Source organism: Vipera berus (genome assembly GCF_964194415.1).
Source record: "Vipera berus genome assembly, chromosome: 1".
NCBI classification, from domain to species: Eukaryota; Metazoa; Chordata; class Lepidosauria; order Squamata; family Viperidae; genus Vipera; species Vipera berus.
Genome location: NC_138202.1, coordinates 63,657,291 through 63,680,024, shown reverse-complemented (window position 1 = coordinate 63,680,024; position 22,734 = coordinate 63,657,291). Strand labels below are relative to the sequence as shown.

The window sequence follows — 22,734 nt, the reverse complement described above, 5'->3', positions numbered from 1 at the left end:
CTGTGACTTTGCGTTGTTTTGAACAGAGAATATTAATAACCCACCCACCCACCCACCCCCAGTTAAGGAACACGAATTCTACAAAAGAACAAGCAAAGCAAGCTCAGGAAGGCACCAGAAGGAGGGATTAGTCCCAATTATCCAAAATGTATTAAAATGTATATATTACAATTCGGAATAAAAGAGAGAAAAGGAGGAGAATTGTTGCCTTCGCTTTGTAACGCCCAAGCAGCGCCCAAACCCAGCCACCCCCCACCCCTCTCAGTCCTCTGCGAAGACCCCGGTCTACTACAGCGGCGATGAGGGAACCAAGCACAGAGTAAAGGGTGCCAAGCGGAGTGCTCTCCTCCGGGAAAATTATTCTGAGGACCAGCAACCGCGAAAGGTAGCGAGTTTACACAGAGAAGGAAACACGCGGCGCAGGCAGCTCTTTGAATGCACTCTACTGACAAGGATGGCGGACTTTGTTAAGGCAGGCTAGGAGTTTCCGCTGGCAAAAAACAAGTTTGCCCGCACCTCTTTCCAAAACATTCGCCACTGCCCGAGTTTCCTTCGGCTCGTCTCCTGGACGCTGAACCCTCGCAGGGCTGTGAGTTACCCTCCGAAGAAGAGAGAAACAAACACCGGGCGAAGAGATGGCTAAGCAGCACGGCCAGGCAAACGACGATATCGAAGGGTAAAAAAAGAAATAATAATAAATCTCTCCATTAAAAAAAAGCAACAGATCTAGGATACTTCCCCTCCCCTTCGGGCTGTTTGCAGTTCCCACGCACGCACGCAGGCACCCGGCAGCCCATCTCTCCACACCCCCCCCTCTCTCTCTTTTTGCTCCCTCTCCTGCTTCTTCTCTTTCTCCTTCGTTTTCTTCTTCTTCCTCCTCCTCCTCCTCCCGAGACTCCCTCTGCATCCTTCCACTTTTCCGTGCCTATCTGGAAAGGCGACGCGAAAGGCTCGGTTGAAATTTCCTGAGCGTAGTGCAACGCGCCCCCGCCTCCCCACCCCGGGTGGCGTGGAAACAGCCCTTGATTGCATACTCGGCATGTCTCGCAGACTGTAAGCGCGAGCTGGGCTCGCCCGTTTTCGCCCGCGCTCTCTTTCTCCCTCTCCCTTGTATGTGTGTGTCTCTCTTGTAGGACTGGCTATGGCCACCACTACTTCCGGGTTCCGTCATTTCATTCTCCCGCCGATCAGCGCCGCAAAACTGAGCCTCTTCTATAAGCCAGCCAGCAGCCAACCTGCCAACACTTACTGACACTCACTCATCTCAGAGGGAGAGGTGAAGAGGCAAAATACCTACCGGGAGAGGGGGGGGTGGGAGGAAAAAAAAAACAACAACGCGCGCGCGCGCACACACACACACTCACGCACATACACACGCACACAAAAAGAACGGAGGAAGTCCACGTTTTGCAAACTATTCCATTTTTCTTCGCATCCTACCCCACCCTCCCCCTCCCGGTAGTTTTTTTTTGTGTGTTTTTTTTAAGAATCTATAGCTTTCCTACAAGCAAATCCCAAACGCGGACTTAACTGAGAAAGAATCCGAGGTTAAAAGATTCCTCTTTTCTTCTTCTTCTTCTACTTCTTCTTCTTCTTCATCATCATCAGCCATCATTCATTCACTACCTTGACATTCCGTGGCTTTGATTGACAGCTGGAGTGGCAAAAAGCCATGAGACACGACAGTTTGGTTACATGTGGGTTGCTGACGGGCCGATCGTAACCTTCAGTGTGGGGCTTGGCGACTTTTATGTTTATTTTTTTTTAAAAAAAAATACCGTCCTATTTTTTTTTCACGTAAAAGAAGAGAAAAAAAGGAAAGACACAGAAAAGGGAAATAAAGAAGAGCACGCGGGGAAAACAGACAAACTCTACGTGGTTTATTTTTCCCTACTTTTTTTATTGTTATAACGATTGTCTTTATGAATATTTACGCTTATTGGAGAACTCTATAAGTGGGTCGGAGAAAACAAGGGAAAAGGGATTTTTTTCTTCTTCCTTTCCTTCTTCTTCAGTCACTTTTGTTGGTGGTGTGTTACTGGACTGGGATATTAAATATAGGACACATCCCGGAGTTGATTGGAGCGCAGACTGATGGCGCAAAGGGTAGGTTTAAATCTCCAACACTTACCTTACGTATAAAATCCTTTCTTAACGAGGGGCCTGTCGGATTTGCTCTTCCCTCTGGCTGCTGCTCATGGCGGCCACTATTTAGAGAAACAAAACAAATAGCAGCAAAAAAAATATTCACCAGTTTTGTGTGTGCGTGTGCCTCTATGCCTCTCTTTCTTTCCCTCTCTCTACGCGCGTGTGTGTGTGTGTGTCCCTCTGTGTGTGTGTGTGTGTGTGTGCGTGCGTGTGCAATTGTTCCACGCTTCTTTCCTCTGTAGCTTTTCTCCCAACAGCGCGATTTCCCTGCTCTTCTCTAACTGCTCAGTGGCGCGCGGTTTACAGGGGGGAAGGTTTGCCTGCTGCTGCTGCTGCTGCTGCTGCCGCCGCTTCTGCTGCTGTGGCTGTTGCTGCCGCTGCCTGGGAAATACAGCTACATTTGCTGCTTGGTTTGTCTCTGATTTTGACAAGGACAAGGGGGAATCGCGTCTAAATAATGTTTCTGGTAACTTTCAGATTATTCGCTCCCTTTCTCTCGCGCTCTTCTCTCCCTTCTCAGCCTCGCTTTACCCTTCCTACTCCGTAAGCCTTAATCTGGTTACCGGTGGGGGTGTTAGTTTATCTGTGGCCCCGTCTCCTCTCATTCGTAAACGGTTTCCTCCTTCTTCCCTTTCACACTTCCCCTTCCCGTGTTTTGCCCTCGATGCAGCTTTCCCCACAACCGGCTCACAAACACACACACACATTCCTTGCCCCCTTCTTCCCTTGCCCTTCCCCCCCAGCTCTGTCGACTGCACTTTTTATTTTGATTTCGGTTTGTATCGCTTTTCTCTCTGTTGTGGCTGGCCTCGGTTTGTAGTTTTGCTGTTTTGTCTGACTTGCCTGGGTGCTTTACTCTCTTCTGACTTCTGTTGTTTTTGTTTTGTTTTTGTTTATTTCTTTTCCCTCCCCCCCTTCACCCCCTTTCTCTTTCTCGCTTTTCTCCCTCTCTTTTTCTGGTTCTATTTCTTTCCTTTTTCTGGCCCATTTTCTTTTTGACAGTACGATGAGCTGCCTCATTACGGCGGGATGGACGGAGTAGGGGTACCGGCTTCCATGTATGGAGACCCACACGCCCCCAGGCCGATCCCCCCAGTACACCATTTGAACCACGGGCCACCACTGCATGCCAGCCAGCATTATGGAGCCCATGCCCCGCACCCCAATGTCATGCCGGCCAGCATGGGATCGGCTGTCAATGACGCCTTGAAGCGGGACAAGGATGCAATCTATGGGTAGGTACAAAGCAAGGCAAGCCAGGCGCTGTGGCCCTTTCCTTGCAGCATATATGTATTTCGGTGTGTGTGTGTGTGTGTATGTGCTAAGGGCCGGAGAGACAGTCTCTTTCAGGAAAGAGGGCAGAGGAATAGCTGTCCTGCACAAGGAGGGAGGCAGGCAGGCAGGCACGAGATGTTTTGGAGAGAAACTGTAGTGCTTTTTAAACACCACCACCCCCTTCCTAAAATCCTCCTCGGGTTTTCTTCCTGAAATCTAGAAGACACGTGTAATTTGTCACTATAGATCAATATTCTCTTTCGGCATTTCTGTAGGTAATAAAAACATTTTAGGTCTATAAAGTTGAAAATGACACAAATATATGGGAAACTTCAGCTAGAAATTCCACGGAGGATGCAGGGATTGACGCGAGTATTTTGACGCGCTGGAAGTGCGTTCAGATTTTAGTGAAAGCTGTGTGGCTACGCTGCTCCATTCTTCGGACAGCCCAATCTTTAAGACAGTTACTTAAGGGCTTTTTAAAAGCATTTTTTGTCTTTCAGAAATGAAAAGAAAGCCTGGTTTCCCCAGACTCATTTACACACATGCAAATTTTACTGAAATCAGCGGGGATTGTGCTGTTTATTTATTTAGATGTTGCTCTGTAAATGCAGAATTAACCCAAATAAAATGAGGGTTAGACCTTGAAAACAAAGCCGGGGTGACGGCATGGGAAGATTGTGGGAAACGTATTCTCCACAGCAAAGTTTTATTTAGGTGACATTTTTCTTTTCCTTCTTTAAAGCATGCAATAACAGCCTTTGTGACACAACTAATACTAGGAGGAAAGATTTAGGAAAAGGATTTACTGTTTTAGCTCCCGTATCATCTAGTTAGACCCTGATCCCCAGGCAGTATCTGGCCGGACAATGGAGAGGAATTTATTCAGTCCTCTTGTCTTTTATGACGGGGCAGTCGATATTTTAATCTGGACGCCCCGGGATCCCCTTCTTTCTCCTCTCCTTTCCTTCCCAGATAGCGTGGCTCTTGTTACTTCTCATCCAAATAGGAAACGACTTCATAGTTTGGGTAAAAATCAACTCTTTCCGCGTTTGGTACTGTCGTGGCTTGGGGACGAGGGATCTGCTCGTTTCCTTTGCTAGGTTAAAAACTGCGGGACTTTCACAGCGGAGTCTGGGGCTGGGTAATTTGTGTTTGTGGAGTTCGGTTTTGGCCCAGGATTTTTGTGGAGAGGCGTCTGCGTGCGTTGTGTTACTTTATACGTTTGGCTCTGTGGTGTCCCTTTAGTTAGGGGAAGGCTGAGGCTGAGGTAAACTTGCGCGTGTGGCTACGTTCTGTTTCTTTTATTTTTGACCGGGGGTGGGGGAAAAAGAAACTTGTTGATTAGGTTTCTCTTTTTCTCCCCTTTTCTCGTTTTTCCTCTTAAATGTCGTTCTCCCCTCCTTTTCTTTGTGTGTCGTCGCCCGGCAGGCACCCGTTGTTCCCTCTGTTAGCTCTGGTCTTTGAAAAGTGCGAGCTCGCCACCTGCACTCCCCGAGAGCCCGGGGTGGCCGGCGGAGACGTCTGCTCCTCCGACTCCTTCAACGAGGACATCGCCGTCTTCGCCAAACAGGTCGAACTCTTTTACCCTCTCAGCTTTTCCCCGCCCCTTCCCCCGCACACCCTGCCCCCAGCCCCCACCGCCCCACCCCGCCTTGAGCGCGCGACACCTCGCGCCAAAGACACCCCCCTCCCTCAGAAGACACCCCCGGGGCCCGCGCGATGAGGCCTGCTGCTCCTCAGGCCTTGGGGGGGGGGAAAGGAAGAGGAGGGCGCCGCTCGCTCTGAGGGAGCTTTGGAGTGTCTGAGGGAAAACGTTCCGGGCAATCTGGGTCTGGGTGCCTTTCCCTTCTGCTCAGCCACCTCTCTATCATCCCCATTTTCCTCTTCCCTTCTGTCGGCATGAAAGACCTGCTGGGAGACCTTCTAGGATTCCCTTAGGCCAGGGGTCGGCAACCTCGGCTCTTTTATGACTCGTGGACTTCAACTCCCAGAATTCCTGAGCCAGCTATGCTGGCTCAGGAATTCTGGGAGTTGAAGTCCACGAGTCATAAAAGAGCCGAGGTTGCCGACCCCTGCCTTAGGCTCACAGGAAGGGGACATTGTTAAAGGGGATACGGGGGTGGGTGGGTTTGGGAATGGTGGTGGTGGGAGAGGGGGAGAAGGAGATGCATTGAAGAGGTGTTAGGCCCATTTCTCAGCCCCTCAGTTGAAATCTCGAACTGGGGGGGGGGGAGAGAAGGAAGCTTGTGTGGGACAGGGAGAATGGTGGTGGCCCTGAGTGGCCTAAGTTTTCAACTGTCTCTTTGGCATTGCAAAGAACTTGCCACTAATTCATGTTTGGATCTGTTACAGTTAGACTGTGAGGTGGGGTGGGGGCACAGGCTCAACAAATGGGAAGGTATTTAAGGTAGTTGAAATGCACACTGATTCCTACTCACTCTTTCCCCCCCTCCCCCTTCTCCTGTAGGTTCGGGCAGAAAAACCACTTTTTTCTTCAAATCCAGAATTGGATAATTTGGTAAGGTTCTTCCTGTCTGTTTTTTTTTTGTTTTGACCTTTTATGCTCTGGGAGACCCCCACTTGTGCTTAGCCTTGGTTAAAATCAAATAATTAATAGGAAGAGGGACTTGGAGAAATGTTTGTAGAGGTGCCAAGAATCTGAAAGAAAAAGAAATTATTCTTACCCAGGGGCTTCAAGAAACTCAAACCCTTGACATAGAAAGGGGAGGACAACAGATACTTGAGCTGGGTTTAAACCCTGAGAAGCAAAAGAAAAGGAAATCTTGGCTTCAGCAAAGAGCTTGAAGTTGTTGACTGTGATTCTTTTGCTAATTTGTCCAATTTTACTATTAAAAGTACTGGAAATCCACTTGAAAAAAAAAGAGGTGAAGGCAGATCATTTGAAGCCATTCTACCTTGCTTTCTTTGTTTTTTTTTGTTTTTTTAAAAAACGGATGGAGTGGTGAGTGGATGTTTAGCACTTGGTTGGTTTGCAGACTTTAAAAAACCACAGGGGATGACATCTTGGCAAACCACTTATCACTGTTTTTCTTTAAGTGTGTGTGTGTGCTTGTGTGATTTGATGTTTTTTTTTTAAAAAAATCAAGTGCTTTAGGTTAAAGTTGATGATCAAAATTGCCCAAGCGTGTCCAAAGAGCTAAAATCCTGGATAATGAGAGCGTGCCCTGACAATCCCCCACTCCTTGACTTGCCTCTTCTCTCCCTTATATGACAATTCCTCTGCTCCCTGTTTTCTTTCAGATGATACAAGCGATACAAGTCTTAAGGTTTCACCTTTTGGAATTAGAAAAGGTAAGAGCAAGGGGGCACTCCCTCTTTTCCTTTTCCTTTTTCTACTCCTGGCCTCCTACAACCCTTGGGAAAATTCAAAAGGACACTGTAACTGGTACAAAACACATCCTGACACTAAACCAAAAGTGCATGGCTCTTTTTTCTTTTTTTTCTAAACCTCCCCCCCCCCCAGCTTCTCCATTCTTTCCTATCTTCATTCAAGTATCTGCTATGACCTTTCCTTCTCTGTCTTGGTTCCTTCTTGCAAATTATTTGAGCCAGCGATAGTATTTTAAGCAACTTATCATTTAGCATGATTATAGACCCCCCTGTTTTCAACATCTTATAGATCACATGAAAAGGCTAAATGCTACAAGAAAATTATTTTATACTACAGTTCTCTCCTTATCGAGAGATTTCAAAATATATATACTGTTCTCTCCCCACATCCTTTCCTTCACTTTTCTTGACTGAACTGCCTATGTTTTTATGTTTTATTTATCCAGATCTCAGTGCTTCTGATAATATCCTTAAATCGGATTTTCTTCTATCTATAGAATAGGCTAACATTTAATAGCTGTGCATCCCCCAACTTGTTGCTCAAGCAAGTCTCTGGGGAATAATATGTGCTGTAACAATTTCTCTATTGTTTCCTTGCTTCAACTATATGCCTCTTAATTAGAGTTACTCTTGGAATAGATCACAGTGCTTCTTTTGCAATTGAGTGTGTGGTGGGGGGGGGGAGATCAAGTTGCAGTCTAGAAGTTTTGCTTTCTCTCTCTTAAAAATGCATCTGTTTTTTTCCTCTTCCTTTACTTAACTGTTACATTCAGGTTCATGAATTGTGTGATAATTTCTGCCATCGGTACATTAGCTGTCTGAAAGGCAAAATGCCCATAGACTTAGTTATTGATGAAAGAGATGGCAGCTCCAAATCTGACCATGAAGAACTCTCAGGATCATCCACAAATTTAGCTGACCATGTAAGTCTTTTCAATAATTTCTAATGGCTCTTACCCATTTAGTAAACTCCTGGACTGTTACTAATTAAGGATTTTCTTACCATCACCCATGTATTGGAATTGTTTACCTCTGTTACCTGTTATAGAGCTATTGTTTAAATCTAGGTTTCTGGTGGAAGAATATTCCTTTGTATTTTATTACTGAGAAGTTTAAGCTTTATCTTGTAAAGTTTACAACATTGACAAATTGAAGAGTTGACAAACTGTCTAGTAAAAATAGGCAATATTTTCTCCTTTATGACCCTTGCTATTAATATTATAACAAAGAAAAAAGAAAATTGAAATTATTCAGTTATTTAAAAATCAGATTTCCTCCATACTTTATCCAGGCAGAATTATTAGCAATTGTGTACTATTTTGAACCAAAGTTATAAATAATAACCCTACTTTCTGTATTGCAATATATCACTGAAATTTGCACACGTTGCCAAGTGGCTGAAGCTTCATAATAAATTTCAATAATCTTGAGATGCCAGTTATTTGCAATATCTTTTAGAAGCTGCAGATAATTATGACTGAGTAACTACACATTAGCTGTTGGTTTTAGTAGTAGCTCAGTGAATTGTTTTTGTTGAATATGTACAAATATGTCAGGGAATGGCATTTTACATGAGCTGTTATGCTTTATAGAACTGCTTATGGAAACCTGTTACGTACTTACGTAATAAGTTTATTTACTTTAGAAATGTATAAATAGACACATAGTGTTCAAGTGTGAATAATAGCTTATTTCTAAGAGTGTAGAGAGGAGAGTTTACATAGGCATTGTAAATAACTTCATAAAACAAGCGGTATAAACTAAAAATAGCATAGCAGGAACATTATTCTAACGTGACGGAGGGATTACTATGCTATGTATAATAAGTTTTAGTCTGCCATGAAAAGTAGATACAAAAGAAAGAATATTTTATATTTCTTTTCTTTTTCTTTTCAAAATATGTTGGCAGAAAGTTGGTTTTGTTTTATATTTGTTGACAGTACTTAATAACAGAAAAAAGTACTAATTTGTTATGGACCATTTCTATCTTTAAATAAATATAATTGTTTTGTTTCTTTGGAAATCTCCGAGTCCAGATTTCATGACATTTTATAATTATTGCTATCAAAGCATATAAGCAAGGAAACACTGAATGTTCCCTCAAAGTTCTATTATATCATTTATAGCTACTAAAGTCTATGAAGCAATATCATAGTTTCAAAAATATTTATTGTTTAAATATTTGGGGCATTCATAACCTTTGGGGATCATTAGACCTGAAATGGCAGGCATCCTCAAAGAGCCAAATACGTTTATATAAAATATTGCGTATCTTCCCAGAACACTTTTAGTGTAAATTTGTTTTAAGTGGAAGTGTAGAAATGGACCTTGCTGTTGTTTATATTAAAGGAGATTACCTAAACTATACTGTTTAGGGCTTTAGCAGATGGTGAGTGCTCAAGCCAATTTGAAGTGCTCTGTTATAATATTCAAATTCAACTACAGGGATAAAATGAGGTTTCAGGGGACTCACATTTTGTAATATAACCATCTTCGTAGAAGATAATCTTTTCCAACCCTTCTAGTGGTAAAACAGCAAATTTGGGCAAATGTGTTAGCCTATTCTAAACCTGTCAGGGTTTACCACTTTCATTGTTATAATTATTTAAAACTTATTTAAATAATAGGACATTGGGCTCTAGATATTTGGGTTCTACCATTCTTACTTTAGCTTCCTGATACTTTTTTGAAGGAAGTAATAATTTGTGCAATCAGAACACCAACTGGGAAATTAATAGTTATATCACTGAGGTGCATTTGGGAATTCTGCCTTATTAGATATGTATGTTAACATCACCCTAAGGATACATTTGATAAAGGTACAGATAATAAGGATAATGTACACATTCATGCATACATATTCATATAAAGTGTAATACTTTATTAATAATCAGTAATAATGCATTTTGCAATTTTAATGAGCATATAAAAAATCTAGAATAAAATTGTTTATTTGTGGATTTTTACCTTACACTTAAAATTGATAAACATGAGCATTTCTCCAATTTGCTATTCAAGATTTATTTTTGCTTGCTTTGATATGCATATTTAAATACAGCCTACGGCTAAGTCTCATTTGGTGAAGGGTGGTGCAGGTGTTATGATAAACCACTTAAGGACACAAGATGGCATGGTGTTTTTTCTGTGTTAACTCCTGACCATTGCTTTGGTCCTTATAGCTTTATTTACTTTTGAAATACTTAGAGTGTTTCACCTGAATGACTATGAATTTATAGCTTTAAAGATGTTTTAATTTGTTCTGGGCCAGGCCCGCTTTTGTTTAAATGACTGTGAAAAATAGTTGATATTCCAATATTTCTGTTTTCTGTTCATGGTTATAGATAAACTGCAATATAGTAACCATAGTAGTAGTTTACTGGATCCTAATGTGTTTGTAGGTTATATACTATGATATAGATCAAACTAAGGAAATGTCAAAGAAGCTAATATTCACAATGAGATTCCTATGTTCAGATATGATGTGTCTTTTTGTAGCACTACATTGCTGAAAAATATAGTTTAGTTTGTGATAAGAAAAGGCTTCATCTTGGCAAAAGTACTAGCTTTTATGCAAAAAGGCAGTCTCTCTAATATTGGTAACATGCACACAATGTTATTTTACGTACTGTTAATTACTGTTAATTCTTCTATAATACAATAAGAATCAATTTTCAAGAACTTTGCTAGTCAAAAGCTAGGATACTGGTAGTCACAGAAAATAGCTATATTTGATGTATGCTGTGGCATAGTTAGTAAATACAACACTCCATAATTACAGTTTGAATTTTTAATACTCGCATATATTTTCATTGCACTCAAGTATTAGTCATAGATGTGTAGAAATATACTATAACTGAAATAAACCAGATAAAATACTACTGTAAATATTGTTAACTTGTGCTTCTTAGGAATGCAATTTATCACTGTCACATATGTGCATATATATGAACTCAAGATTCCTCAACCTTGACTTCAGTTAACCATTATTCATATAGTTTTAAATATATTTTTTAGATTCTTTAGAAGTAGTTAACAATTTTATACATACACATACACACACACACACACACGGAAATCCTATTTCAATGGATTTTCCGTATAACGTTGATAGTATTACAACTTGTTTTATTACATTTGTTAATGATCTCAGAAAAAGGATAATAGAAAATGGCCTATATGTAATTTATAGCTGAAGTCTTTCAAAATGGAAGTAAAGACTGGTAGAAGGAGATTTTTATCCTTATTCTGCCTTGACTGTGCCAGTATATATATTCCAGTTATGTAAATGAATATTTGGAATAGATTCGTTCACATTATTTTTCTTTATAATAATCCACAAAACAGTTTCTAAATCTTCAAAATTCTTTACATTAGACCTGTAAAGCAGGGTTTTAAAGATTTATATTGGATGATTAAAGCAAGAGATAGTGATTTTCTTGGAATGTACTTTGAAGATCAGTTTACAAAGTATTTGTTAGTTTGCATCAAAGATGCTCAAGTCCAGAATTTACAAAAAACGAGAATTTTAAAATGTTTTTGAAAACAAACAGAAAGCCATCATTGCTTGCTCCTCTTATTAAAGTATATACACATTCAAGATTTCTTGTAGATTCTCACACTTTGATCATAGAACCTAGTCAACCTTGGCTGATCTCAAAAAAACTAGATAGGGTCAAATTTGATTAGTACATGGATCAGAGAGACCACCCAGAAACCCAGAAACTCTAGACCAAGGGGGAAAATGGAAGACAATGACAAACACTAATATTTTTGGCAAGGCAATTCCATATTCTCTATATCCATGAAGTTACTTAGAGCAGGCCATGACTTGTTTTTATATTTAACTTTCATACATAAACCATTTTCACATTTGAACTGTAGCTAAATATGTCCTGTGCACAAAAATCTGTAAAAATTTAAGAGAAATATTAGCAATAATTGATGCCACATCAGAATGAGAAATATGTCATGTACAATATTTTAGGCTTGGCTGCATTTTTCTAGTATCCAATAAATGATATTATATTAAAATAAATAATTTATGTGGGTCACATACATTTGTTGTTGATTTCTACATTTACTGACATAAACAGCAGTTCCTTCAAAATGCTTTATCTCCAGTGAACCACAAATTTGTGGAAGGTTAGACTTGCTAAGAATGCAAGATCAGGTCTTAACAACTTTATTCTTTATTATATTTAGGTATGAGAAATTAACAAACCAAATTGTCTACTTACGGTATATAGACTCTGCTTCATACAGATTATGTTATGCAGTTCACAGTTGCAGTTCTATTTACTGTATCATTACTTTACAATCATTACAAACCTTTGGGGGAAGGGGGAATTGCTTAAAAGTAATATTTTTCAGTAGGATTACTGAGAAGTAGATGGCTACAAGACTATACTATTTCCCAGTGATCATACTGTGTAAAATATACAATGAGATGTAATCAGTTTGTACAGTCAAAGTAGTAGACTGCTGTGTTCCATAGCTCATAGTGTGAAGCTTGCAAAGTTGTTGGTTTTACATATAGTTTACTAGCCATCTAGTGTTTGTCATCCAGGAATAACAGATTTGATAGCTAGCACGTTTTCTAATAATCTTTGTAAAATTATCTTGACTTCACTAAAATCCATTGTATACATTAAATTTGATATTATAATGCTTTGCCACTTAGGCCCCAGTTGTCAGTATCTTAAATGTAGTAAAAATTTCTCCTATAGCGCCTGAATTGTCTTATTATTATTTTTAATCCCATTTATATCCCGCCCTTCTCCGAAGACTCAGGGTGGCTTACAATCTAAGCACAAATCAATGTGCTTAGCAATAGCCTTCATTCTATGTATATGCCTGCTTATTAGGGCTTTTGCCCCCCCCAAGCGGCATTATTACAAAGTCAGCTTAATTGCCCCCAACAATCTGGGTCCTCATTTTACCTACCTCGGAAGGATGGAAGGCTGAGTCAACCTTGAGCCTGGTGGGATGCGAACCTGCACTAATTGTAACGTATTTACAATTTAACTGAAATCAAACTGCATTTATGTCGGCATTTATCTTTCTGCTTATTTTTATTAGTTCCATTGTGTAATGCAGGTATACTGTATATGAAAAGTATTCTTTTGAACACTGTTCAATATCAGTATAAAAAGTATAGCATCTGTAATAAGAAAAAAGGCTGATGCAGGTAGACAGAGTCACTCATGAATAAGCAGATATAACGTTTCTTTCACATAGCTCACATATTAGATCAATTGGAATCTTTGTACAAGAAAACAATACATATATGGAGGTTTATATAGATCGATACATGCATGGTATGAGAAACTTGTAAAAGTAAGTACAGTGAAAGAAAATTACATTAATATATGGTATAAAAAGAGTTACATCTGTTTTGTAACCTTCATGCCCATTTATTATATTCTTTGTGCATAGCACTGATATGGAATCATACAATTTTACACATTTATTCTTATTTTTTAATCTAAAAGGCTGATGATGTTTTAATAGGTATGTTATAAGCGCTGCAGTCTTATGGCTAGATACGTGAGACGTTTTACTGAACTAAGTGAGATTTATTTCTAAAAAGACATGCATAACATTGTGCTGTTATCAAACCAGATTAAGCTATTTATATTTAAGTGGGATTATGTTTGTGTTTGTGTGTATATTTGAATCTGTGTATTAAAACCTGTATATTTTCTTACTAAGGTTTTTTATAAATGCACTGTTTATTCAGCAGTTCGGAAATTTTACATATTGTATTTTACAATATTTTAGTGCGAGTATAGATTATATTTTCATAAGGTACCATGTAACAATCTTGTTCAGTAATATATTAGTAACTGGAACCAAATTTTTAGGTAAATTATGTAGTTCAGCTGGTGTTCTGAGTACTGCTTGGATGATACGAGATCTGATCTAGTTAGTTTATGGTTAGGCCTTGGATGAAATGAAATATATTTAACCTATAGTCAACATGCCATATCAAAGTGTTGATGTTTACATATACAAAATTGATAGTTAATAACTAAATGCAATCAAGTACTCAAACTGTACTATAGTATAGTTCTATACTGTGTCTTCTTAATTTATTTATCCAGAAGGAGTTTTTTTTTCTTATCACAAACTTTTATGAATGCCATAGATAGGGGAGCTATTTTTTTTGCATATATTTGAAATGCCCATCAAAATCAGTTGATTCTGTCTTCTTCCTGCTATTCACTAGCATGCAGCAGTGTAGACGAGACAGATAGATATTTTTAACATATATTTTATTTTGAAATACAAATAATTTCTTAATGAAAAATTGAGTTATACTGCTATAAAAACAGTGTGAGATCAGAATCAACCCTACAGGGGGCCCCTTGCATAATTAAAATGATTTTGCCCAGTGAAAGTTTGGGTTGCATAAGGAATGCAGAGTTAATCCATCTGTATCTGTGTAAGCTGTCATTTACACAGAAGTTTGAGGCTTATTAAATCACTAACCTTGGCACTGTACAAGACGAGTGACCAGTATTCATGCATATGAACAATTACATGCCACTGAGGAATGTTAATAAATAATTATTATAAAACAGGTCTGTATTGAAAATATTTCATTTCTTTAAAAAAAAGCATGTAGGAGTTAAAACATTTAAAACTTCCATTAGATTTGTAAGATCAGCAAAATAGTAGCAGTTCATTTGCTTCATATGCCTAGAGACTCTTGTCCTTTCCACGCTCTTCTTTAGATTTAGCAAAATCCAGTGATGGTGCAAAATCATTTTTTTTAACTTTCAAGGGAAAAAATACTGTACTGGTAAAATTGTGTTTCTGTGAAAAGCTGCGTACATAAATGAGAAACAGTAGATAGCTGTAGAGTGATCTCCTGTGGCCCTGCTAGTACAAGCTTTCCCCATATTGTCTCCTGCTTTTATATTAATTACAACTTGCATTATCAGCTGTGAGTCTTAGCCCAGCAAATAGAAAATACTGCCCCTGGAGACCTAGCTTCTTGTATCTATTTTCCATCTCCTTCTATTGTGTGCCACTCAGTATTACTGCTTTGCTCCTAGTAACACTGCTCTTTAACACAATTAGATAAGAGCAAGAGGAGTGCCATATTTGACTCCCAATTATTAAAACTATTGGGAATAGATACATGTGAACTCTGCATTCCATAGTACATAGCACTTCAGCTGGTGATTCAATTCAACACATTCATACTTTTTTACTGTTTAAATATGTGTCATAAGATTATGTACAAAGTTAAATAAATAGTTGCTGTGACAGGTTATAATTGTCTTAATTCAATTCTTATGCTGCCCCATGTTTAGGTTATTGGCTGGAATAATAATTTTTTAAAAAATAGGGATGATGATCAAAGTACCCCCCCCTTCCCTTAACAGTTGCATTGCTATTAAACATTGGCTTCAGGTAATAGTCTTAGCAAAACACATTATTTCCAAAAGATAGTTAGATAATGTGAGGTAACTTTTTCGGTAGTTTTTCATATGCTAAGTTGCTTTCTGAATGTTTCAGCATACTGCTATACTGAAATTATATTTTCATTAGTATAAAAGTTTAGTTTTTCTGATTACAAGGTTATGTTCTTTTCAGCTCAGTATGTATGTTGTTTGAGATGATGTATACTGTATACAGTATTTAAATTTAGCCAGATTTTTTATACAATAGTGAAATATAAATTCTTCAATACTCTAGTGGTTATACAAGAAAATTTGATTCCAGTTGAATTCAGCACATAGATTATCAACGTATGAATTTCAATTATTCAAAACCTATAGGGTTACATAAATAAAACTGCCCTAGCACCCAAACGTAATGGTACGTTTGAATCATTTTCAAAAAGTGGATTTAATCAATAACATGCAGTATCTATGTATGAATACATAGCGAATTCGCTAGAAAATTGAGCTACCAAATCCCATGTACAATGTGATGGATTTCTGTTCATGCAAAGGGTCAATTTCTTAGTATCTTCTCTTGCAATTTTTCCAGTTACTCTTCTCTCCCAAAATTTGCCTCAAAGTACACTCTCAAGTAAATCTTAGTTCAAGGTAAAATGCCATGGTAGCATACTATCTTTTAGATGAAAGAAGCTAAATCTTCTGGCAGGACACTATTTGCCTACTGTGTTAAAAGTAGTTATTTTTTTAATTAAACCTCCCTAGGATGACTTTAATTTTTTGTGGAGTGGGGTAGCATCTTAATCTAATGAAATAAATAATCTGTGACCAAATTTACTTAAATAATTCTGTTGAAATACCCAGAATGAAAGATCTCATTGTTGCCATTGACTTGTGGATGAGACTGATTATCTGGTCATGAGTAATGGTTTCAAATTATGGATGTGATGCCATGTTTGTTACAATACTAATAATGAATGACTTGAGTATGGTTATTGGCCAAACCTAATGTCAGGCAGAGCTAGGGAACAGTTGGGAAGTTGAAGTTGAAACACAAATATCCCATATATTCTTCCCAAGTTCCTCTACTATTCCTTTTCTGGGAAGAAAAAAAAAGAAAGCTATAGGTTTTCCACCCCACAAATGGCTATCAGTGTACGTAGCCTTGTATTTCCCCCTTCTAATTGAGATTGGATCTCTGAGTGGAGGATAGCATACATTGGTGGAAAAAGCAAATGATTTCTGCTGCAAGAAGTTTCACTCAGTGTCCCTTTCTAAACCAGAAACACTTGGTTTTCCAAATACTCTATGATTTTGGTTAACGTGTGCCTTGAAACTTAACTAAGGCGTTACTGAAATTTTAATAGTGAACTAAGAACTTTACAGAAGCCACTTTTAAGAAAACCTGCAGAACATAGCATGAATATTATAGTGTCTGAAATATGTGTCCTAGGAAAATATGTTTTATAAGTTTTATAAAAGAGCAGCTTTCAACATGATATTGAAGGACTAAATGCATGCCAGGCTATTGTTTTGTTACCTTTTTCATGTATTTCTTCTAACTCTTTTATCTGATTACCATCCGGCAAACAGCTGACGCTGAGAGAGGCTGCAGAAGGACTAAAGTGCTCCTGTCTGCTGTTTGCCTTCAGCTTGAAGCTATTTGAGTGGTTTCCTAATTCAGAGATAAAAAGGGGAGCTCATAGGCTCGATCTGTTTAAACTGAGACTGCACAGAAACTTGCTTGATTGTGACATTTTATTTCCATATACGTTTTTCTGAAATCTAATCATCATTGCTTTTTTGAAATAGTTTTGTGTGTGTATACACATGTGTATGCATCTCTGTGTGTTCCATATAGACACACATAATAGATATAAGTGTAAAATTGAAACATTTCAGACTCTCTTAACTTGTTTTCTTTTTGTTTTAAACTTCCCGATTTACAATATGGTATTATTTTTGTACATTGTAGGAAGAGAATATTAATTTGAAGAGTATTAATTTTAATTATAGCATGTTGTTATTTTTCAGTGTGTCTTTCTATAATGTGGAAATTTATGGAAAAATATGTAGATTAGTTTGATGGAAAATTATTTTTTAAATGCTGCATTTCAATTTTGATTTATTTTTGTAGATAGTTCTACTGATCTGAGTAAGAGAGTTGTGAAGTTATTATTAAGTATTTGTTTCCATTTATCTGGCTTTCACTGCTTAGACATTAATGCCCATTCAGTTTAGTGTTGATTTGATTGTGGAATGTGATTATCTAAGCTTACGATATTTTTATAAGACAAATTATTTAGAAAATGGTTTAAAGATGATAACTTGAGTTATGTAGACACGCTTCAGTGCCAATCTGGCAATAAAGCATTCGGCTCAAAATGCAATAATTTGGGGGGAGTCGTTAAAAAGCTTTAATTATTGGGATGATTTTCCATTTCCAGCTTTGAATGGATTGGTATTTTTCTAAATTTTCTAAATTTTTAGATGTAGTTGTTGAGGATGATGCTGAAGTTTACTACAAAGTAAATATTGATGCCTTCTCTTTGGAATTGCCTAGGGCTCATGATAGTTCCCTGAATGTAGAATATTTTACAAAAGTGCTTCTTGTTAGGATGTGTTTAATTTAAGTTGTCATGGACGGGTGACAAGCAATGGAAGTTCAGCTCTAAGTCTGATCTATTGCATGTGTTCTTTTTCTCCTTTTCTGCTGGAGGAAATTCCATCCCTTGCCTGCCTTCATGTGATGCTGATAAAGCTTTTCCTGTACAGTAGAATTCCTGTTTTCCTTTAAGCAACAGCAGGGTATTGGGGATGATCAGGAAAAGGGAGGAGGACCAGGAGGAGAAAATGCTTAGTGAAGTAGCAATTAGCTGCAACTTTCAGCTTTCTTCATGTACCTTTTAAAGTAGCAGTTCTCTTCAGGAAAACCAATGATCAATAAATTTTTAAAAATGGGAATTATATTACTAAACTACTGTAGAATTAGGGAAGCTTTGTCAAATCTTCAATTAGTGCATGCATTGCCATTATATATCAGATAGAAAGATTGTAGAAGAATATATTGCAATTGACCATTTAAACTTACGTAACTAGCTAACCTTTAGCTGCATAATCTTTTTAAAACATCATCTTCCGTATTAGTTATATTTTGCTTAGGGTGTTATTTGTAATAGATGTTATAATAGAGAAAAAACAGTTTTTGTGCATGTTATAATTATTAATTGCTGACACCATATTATAAAAAAAATACCCTGCTGCAGATTTGATAGGGAAAACTGAAATAAAGAGAAATAGTAGTTCAGCTGTGTTTTTGAATGTCTCTAGTGATTTTTTTTTATTATCAGAACTAGACAGCAATCATATATTGATTTACTTGGGAATAATTGCTATTGAACTTAATATGCCTTTATAGGTTTGTCTATGGAATTATTTTAGGACCATGTAAATACAATTAAAATATTTCCTTACCTGACCAGCTGGTTGTTAGAAGTATAAAAAGTTAAAAAAAAACTTTTAAGGAGAAAAACCTTAAAATATTAGAACTGCACTTTATTACGGTATAAATATATGAAAATGAAAGTGACTTAAATATAGTTAGTATGTCATTAATATATTTCTGTACATATTGATCAAAAATAAATTCATATCTTCAGGATAACACATCCCAAGGTAAAATGGTATAGGATTGCAACCTCAGTAATCATTTGCCTCTGAACAGTGTCTGAATTTTTAGGAATATTTGCAAATGCTAACCTGCCTACTTTTTTTCTGGCTTCCCAATCTCCCTTCCTCGATTTGCTATTGGAATGATAACTGTGGGGAAAAATGGACATTCTGACACCAGAATCCTTCCTCTTGGAGAGATCATGATGACGCAACGTCAACGCACTCAGCAGGCACACCAGGGCCTTCCAGTGGGGGCCATGCTTCCCAGAGTGGAGACAACAGCAGTGAGCAAGGTAAAAGGTCAAGCTTTTTTTTCCCTGTGCAAAGTAGGCATGACTAAAATAACTTCAGTGTCTTTTATTATATCAGTACATCTGCCTTAGTGTAAACACAAGAGTGGCAGGCTTGCAATGTAATCAGCTGTAACTTAGGGAGACACTTGTTTCCTTTTTTTCAACCTTCTTAGCTGTATTTTATTTTTATTTCAAAGCCAAATATCTAACCTTCAGACAAGCTTTGCAATAACAATTGATTAGTTCTGCCAATTCCTTTACAAATTTAGTTACCTACAGGATTTTCTCTCTGTGTGTGTGTTTGTGTGTGCGTGTGTGGTGTAAGTAAATATCATAGCAGACATGCTCCCCAGCTGTGGTGCAGCAATTCAAGCTAGTCCCTAAATAGAAAAAATATTACTGTCAACTGAAAAAAGGCTTCTCAAGCCAGTTGAAACATTCTTAATCCAGTACAGGAAGAAAACGAAAACAATTTTGACTCATTCACACAAAAGATATGTGCATTTATTGAATGGCTTGAAATTGACTGTAGATTTTATACTAAAGTAGTCTATTAAAATTAAGAATTCCTTTTGTAACGAGTTGCTTGTGGATTACCACTTAATATTTCTACCTAACCTGCTTTAACTGGAAATAGGTTAAGTTTGTATTAGTTATATAAATGACTAATAAATTAGTTATATCAGATAACATTTTTAGGATTGTGGTATAAGAGTAGGCGTTGTGCCCATCATAATTATAGTCCTACTTTAACATGGCTAACATGAACATTTTATACACTTAATGGGGCAATGATTTTCATAGCTGTTCAGAAATAAGTCACATTGAATTAAATGGGATATGCTCCCTGTTAATTTGGGATTGGAATTCAGTCTAACACTTTATTGACTTAATACTTCCAGTTTGCATAATCAAGGTTTTTTAAAATCATATTTGATTATTGAACTTAACAGAAAAAAAATCTTAAAATTTAGCTGTTCATCTTTTTGCAAAAATTAAATTGGATATTTGGTAACCTCCCAGTGTTAATAATCAAGTTTTTTTTTAAATTGTCCTACATCTTTACAATTATGTTAACTTCAATTTAAGAAAGTGTATTATTGATGCCAGTTATTTATATAGAAACCAAAAGTTTAGAAAAGATATGCTTGTTTTCATTTGAGCAAAAGTAGATTTGCTTTGTATAATTTGTCCAACAGATTTAAATTTTATATTTTAGATGGTTTTTTTTAAAGCTTATTCATACCAGTTGCAATAATTGATTCCTATATATATGATTATGTATATTTAAAAACAAATGAGTATTGTGAATCTGTATAATTTCTGGATGAACTCCATGATGAACTCACTAAAGTAGATTAATAGCTATTTACCTTCATCAGGAGTAAATTTTCATGTCCTAAAGCAACAAATACTCTGTGGTTGTTTATCTTTGTTCCTGAAATCAGGACCATCCTCAGTAATATTTGCCTAGTATTTTTTCACTTTTCTTTCCAAGACTAGAGGCTGGTGTGGGAAAGCTTAGATTAAGGTATATAGCTACATACTACAAGGCATGATTTGGGTCTGAGCCATGATGTGGCACAGAAGGTATTTAAATCTTGCCTCAAGAAATGGCCCTGATTCAAATCACATGCAGACACAAGCTGCTAAGAACCATTCAGGAAAAAATATCTTCCTAGTGGCTTGGAGTAATAATCTGGATTGGAATGATGGAATAGGAATTATATCTCTGTGTAATGGATGCCATATCAATTGGTTGTATGGCTGCTTTTTGTAATAAAACCAGTCATCAGTTGAAAAGGCATGTTTTCTTTAAAAATAGTTTTTAAAAGGCTACTTTGAACAAGTGTAGTTAGTTTTTAAAATTTTCCATTGACTTGAATCAGATGGAGTAATGACTCAACAGTGTTTATATTATGTTAAGAAGCCAATATTTTTCATCTACAGTGCTTTTCCAAGCCTTGTTATTTAATTTAATACATCAAGAATGTGGGAATCTAAATTTTTTAAATTTTATGATTAAATCTTCAAATCCTACTTTTCTTATGCTTAAGACTTGGCCAACCCCAATTCCATTGACTATGCTGGGAATGAGGTGTTTAAAGGATTTTGCTATAGGATTCTAAAGGTAAAACTCCCCTTCAAGCTGAACTTGACTAGGGTGATTCACAGACATATCCATGCAATTTTCTAAAATATCAATAAAAATTCCTTGGGATGAAGAATTATATAAAATGGTTAGTGCTCTATTACAATACACTGAGAAGCAAGTATTAGTAGTTTCTATCTTTCTCTGTCATACTTTAGTCTTCTTGCTTTCTAATACACTACTGTCTGTTCCATATACTTTCTGTGTTTATTTGTAGGTGTCACATCATTTTTTCTTTCCCAGCTTTTATAGTTTGATAAAACAAGAAATATTACTTTATGTTATAATGCTTAGTGCATTTTTCATTGCATATACTCATTGTATGTGTGTCATGAGGAGGTGAACAACACTGGAATAGCTGAAACTTCTACATTTATGTTCCAGATACACATATGGTACTTGAAAACTGGGGAGAACATAAAAAAGTTTATTAGCAAATCATTATTTATAAATGCAAAAAAGATAAATGTGTCAAAAAAGAATATATTTTATAAATATTTTATATTTATAAATATATTTTATAAAAAAAGATACAGTGCTCCCCTATAAAATGAAAAAGTATGAAATGAAAAGTACAATGGAGTTGATTTAAATGCTGGTAGTGGAAGAGTTAAAGCCTTTGAACACCATTCACTGAAAGATAATCCTTATTATATTAGCTGGGTTCTATAAGGTTTTTTTAGCAAGTCATCTTAGTTGTTCAAGTAAACTATTCTATACATTGTAATAGTATAATGGCTGCATTAGTATTTGTACCACTTACTACCTTACCATGGTTCAGATCCATAGAAGCCAAATTATTTCAGACAATATTATTCTATGTAAGATCAAAAAGTTAAATATACTTGGCTTTCTTTCTTGTATGCATTTATTAACTTGCTTACTTAAAGACTAGAAAGATTAATTAGACATTAATAGAAATAAAACACTAAACTTTTTACAAAGGAAGAAAACTAGGTGGGGGCAAAGGAGGAAAGAAACTGTTTTAATGGTATAATGAGGCCATCTTCCAGAGAGTTGTTTTGTGTAAGTCTTGCTTTGACCTTTCACTTTGCTCAGGAGTCCAACGCTTCATTTTTCACATTCTTCCAATTACGCTAACGCTTCAAGCATTTCTGACTCCTAGTCAGCTAGCAACACCAGGCATAACTCAACACAGTGAGTTTTTCCTCCTCTCTGTAGATTCATTAACAGGTCACTGAGGTCCCAACTGAAATTTAAAACTGGCTGGTTCTGTTGGGTTAGTTGAGTTATGGAAGAGAGATAGCAGGAAAAGACTGAGAAGGGGAGTAGAAAAGGAAGACTGAGATTTTGCTAAGCAGTATTGTGTGTGTGTGTGTGTGTGTGTGTGTGTATGTGTATATGTACGTATGTATATATATATATATATATGTATGTATGTATACACACACACACACACACACACACA

At 37.1% G+C, this 22,734-nt stretch overlaps 1 protein-coding gene across 5 annotated transcripts in view; it reads left to right on the top strand.

The window, feature by feature from the left end:
- Positions 1-363: 363 nt before the first annotated feature.
- Positions 364-22,734, top strand: part of MEIS2 (Meis homeobox 2) — a 249,119-nt gene continuing 226,748 nt past the window's right edge. For 3 of the 5 annotated variants that reach the window (XM_081313422.1, XM_081313420.1, XM_081313423.1), the window contains exons 1-7: positions 1,484-2,106; positions 3,151-3,383; positions 4,855-4,996; positions 5,894-5,944; positions 6,688-6,738; positions 7,551-7,700; positions 19,039-19,153. In XM_081313422.1, the coding sequence (XP_081169548.1) occupies positions 2,095-2,106; positions 3,151-3,383; positions 4,855-4,996; positions 5,894-5,944; positions 6,688-6,738; positions 7,551-7,700; positions 19,039-19,153 (754 nt within the window). In that variant the 5' untranslated portion in view covers positions 1,484-2,094. Of the gene's footprint in view, positions 677-1,483; positions 2,107-2,441; positions 2,615-3,150; positions 3,384-4,854; positions 4,997-5,893; positions 5,945-6,687; positions 6,739-7,550; positions 7,701-19,038; positions 19,154-22,734 lie in introns of those variants that run through there. The other 2 variants (XM_081313424.1, XM_081313421.1) reach the window with 2 other exon arrangements.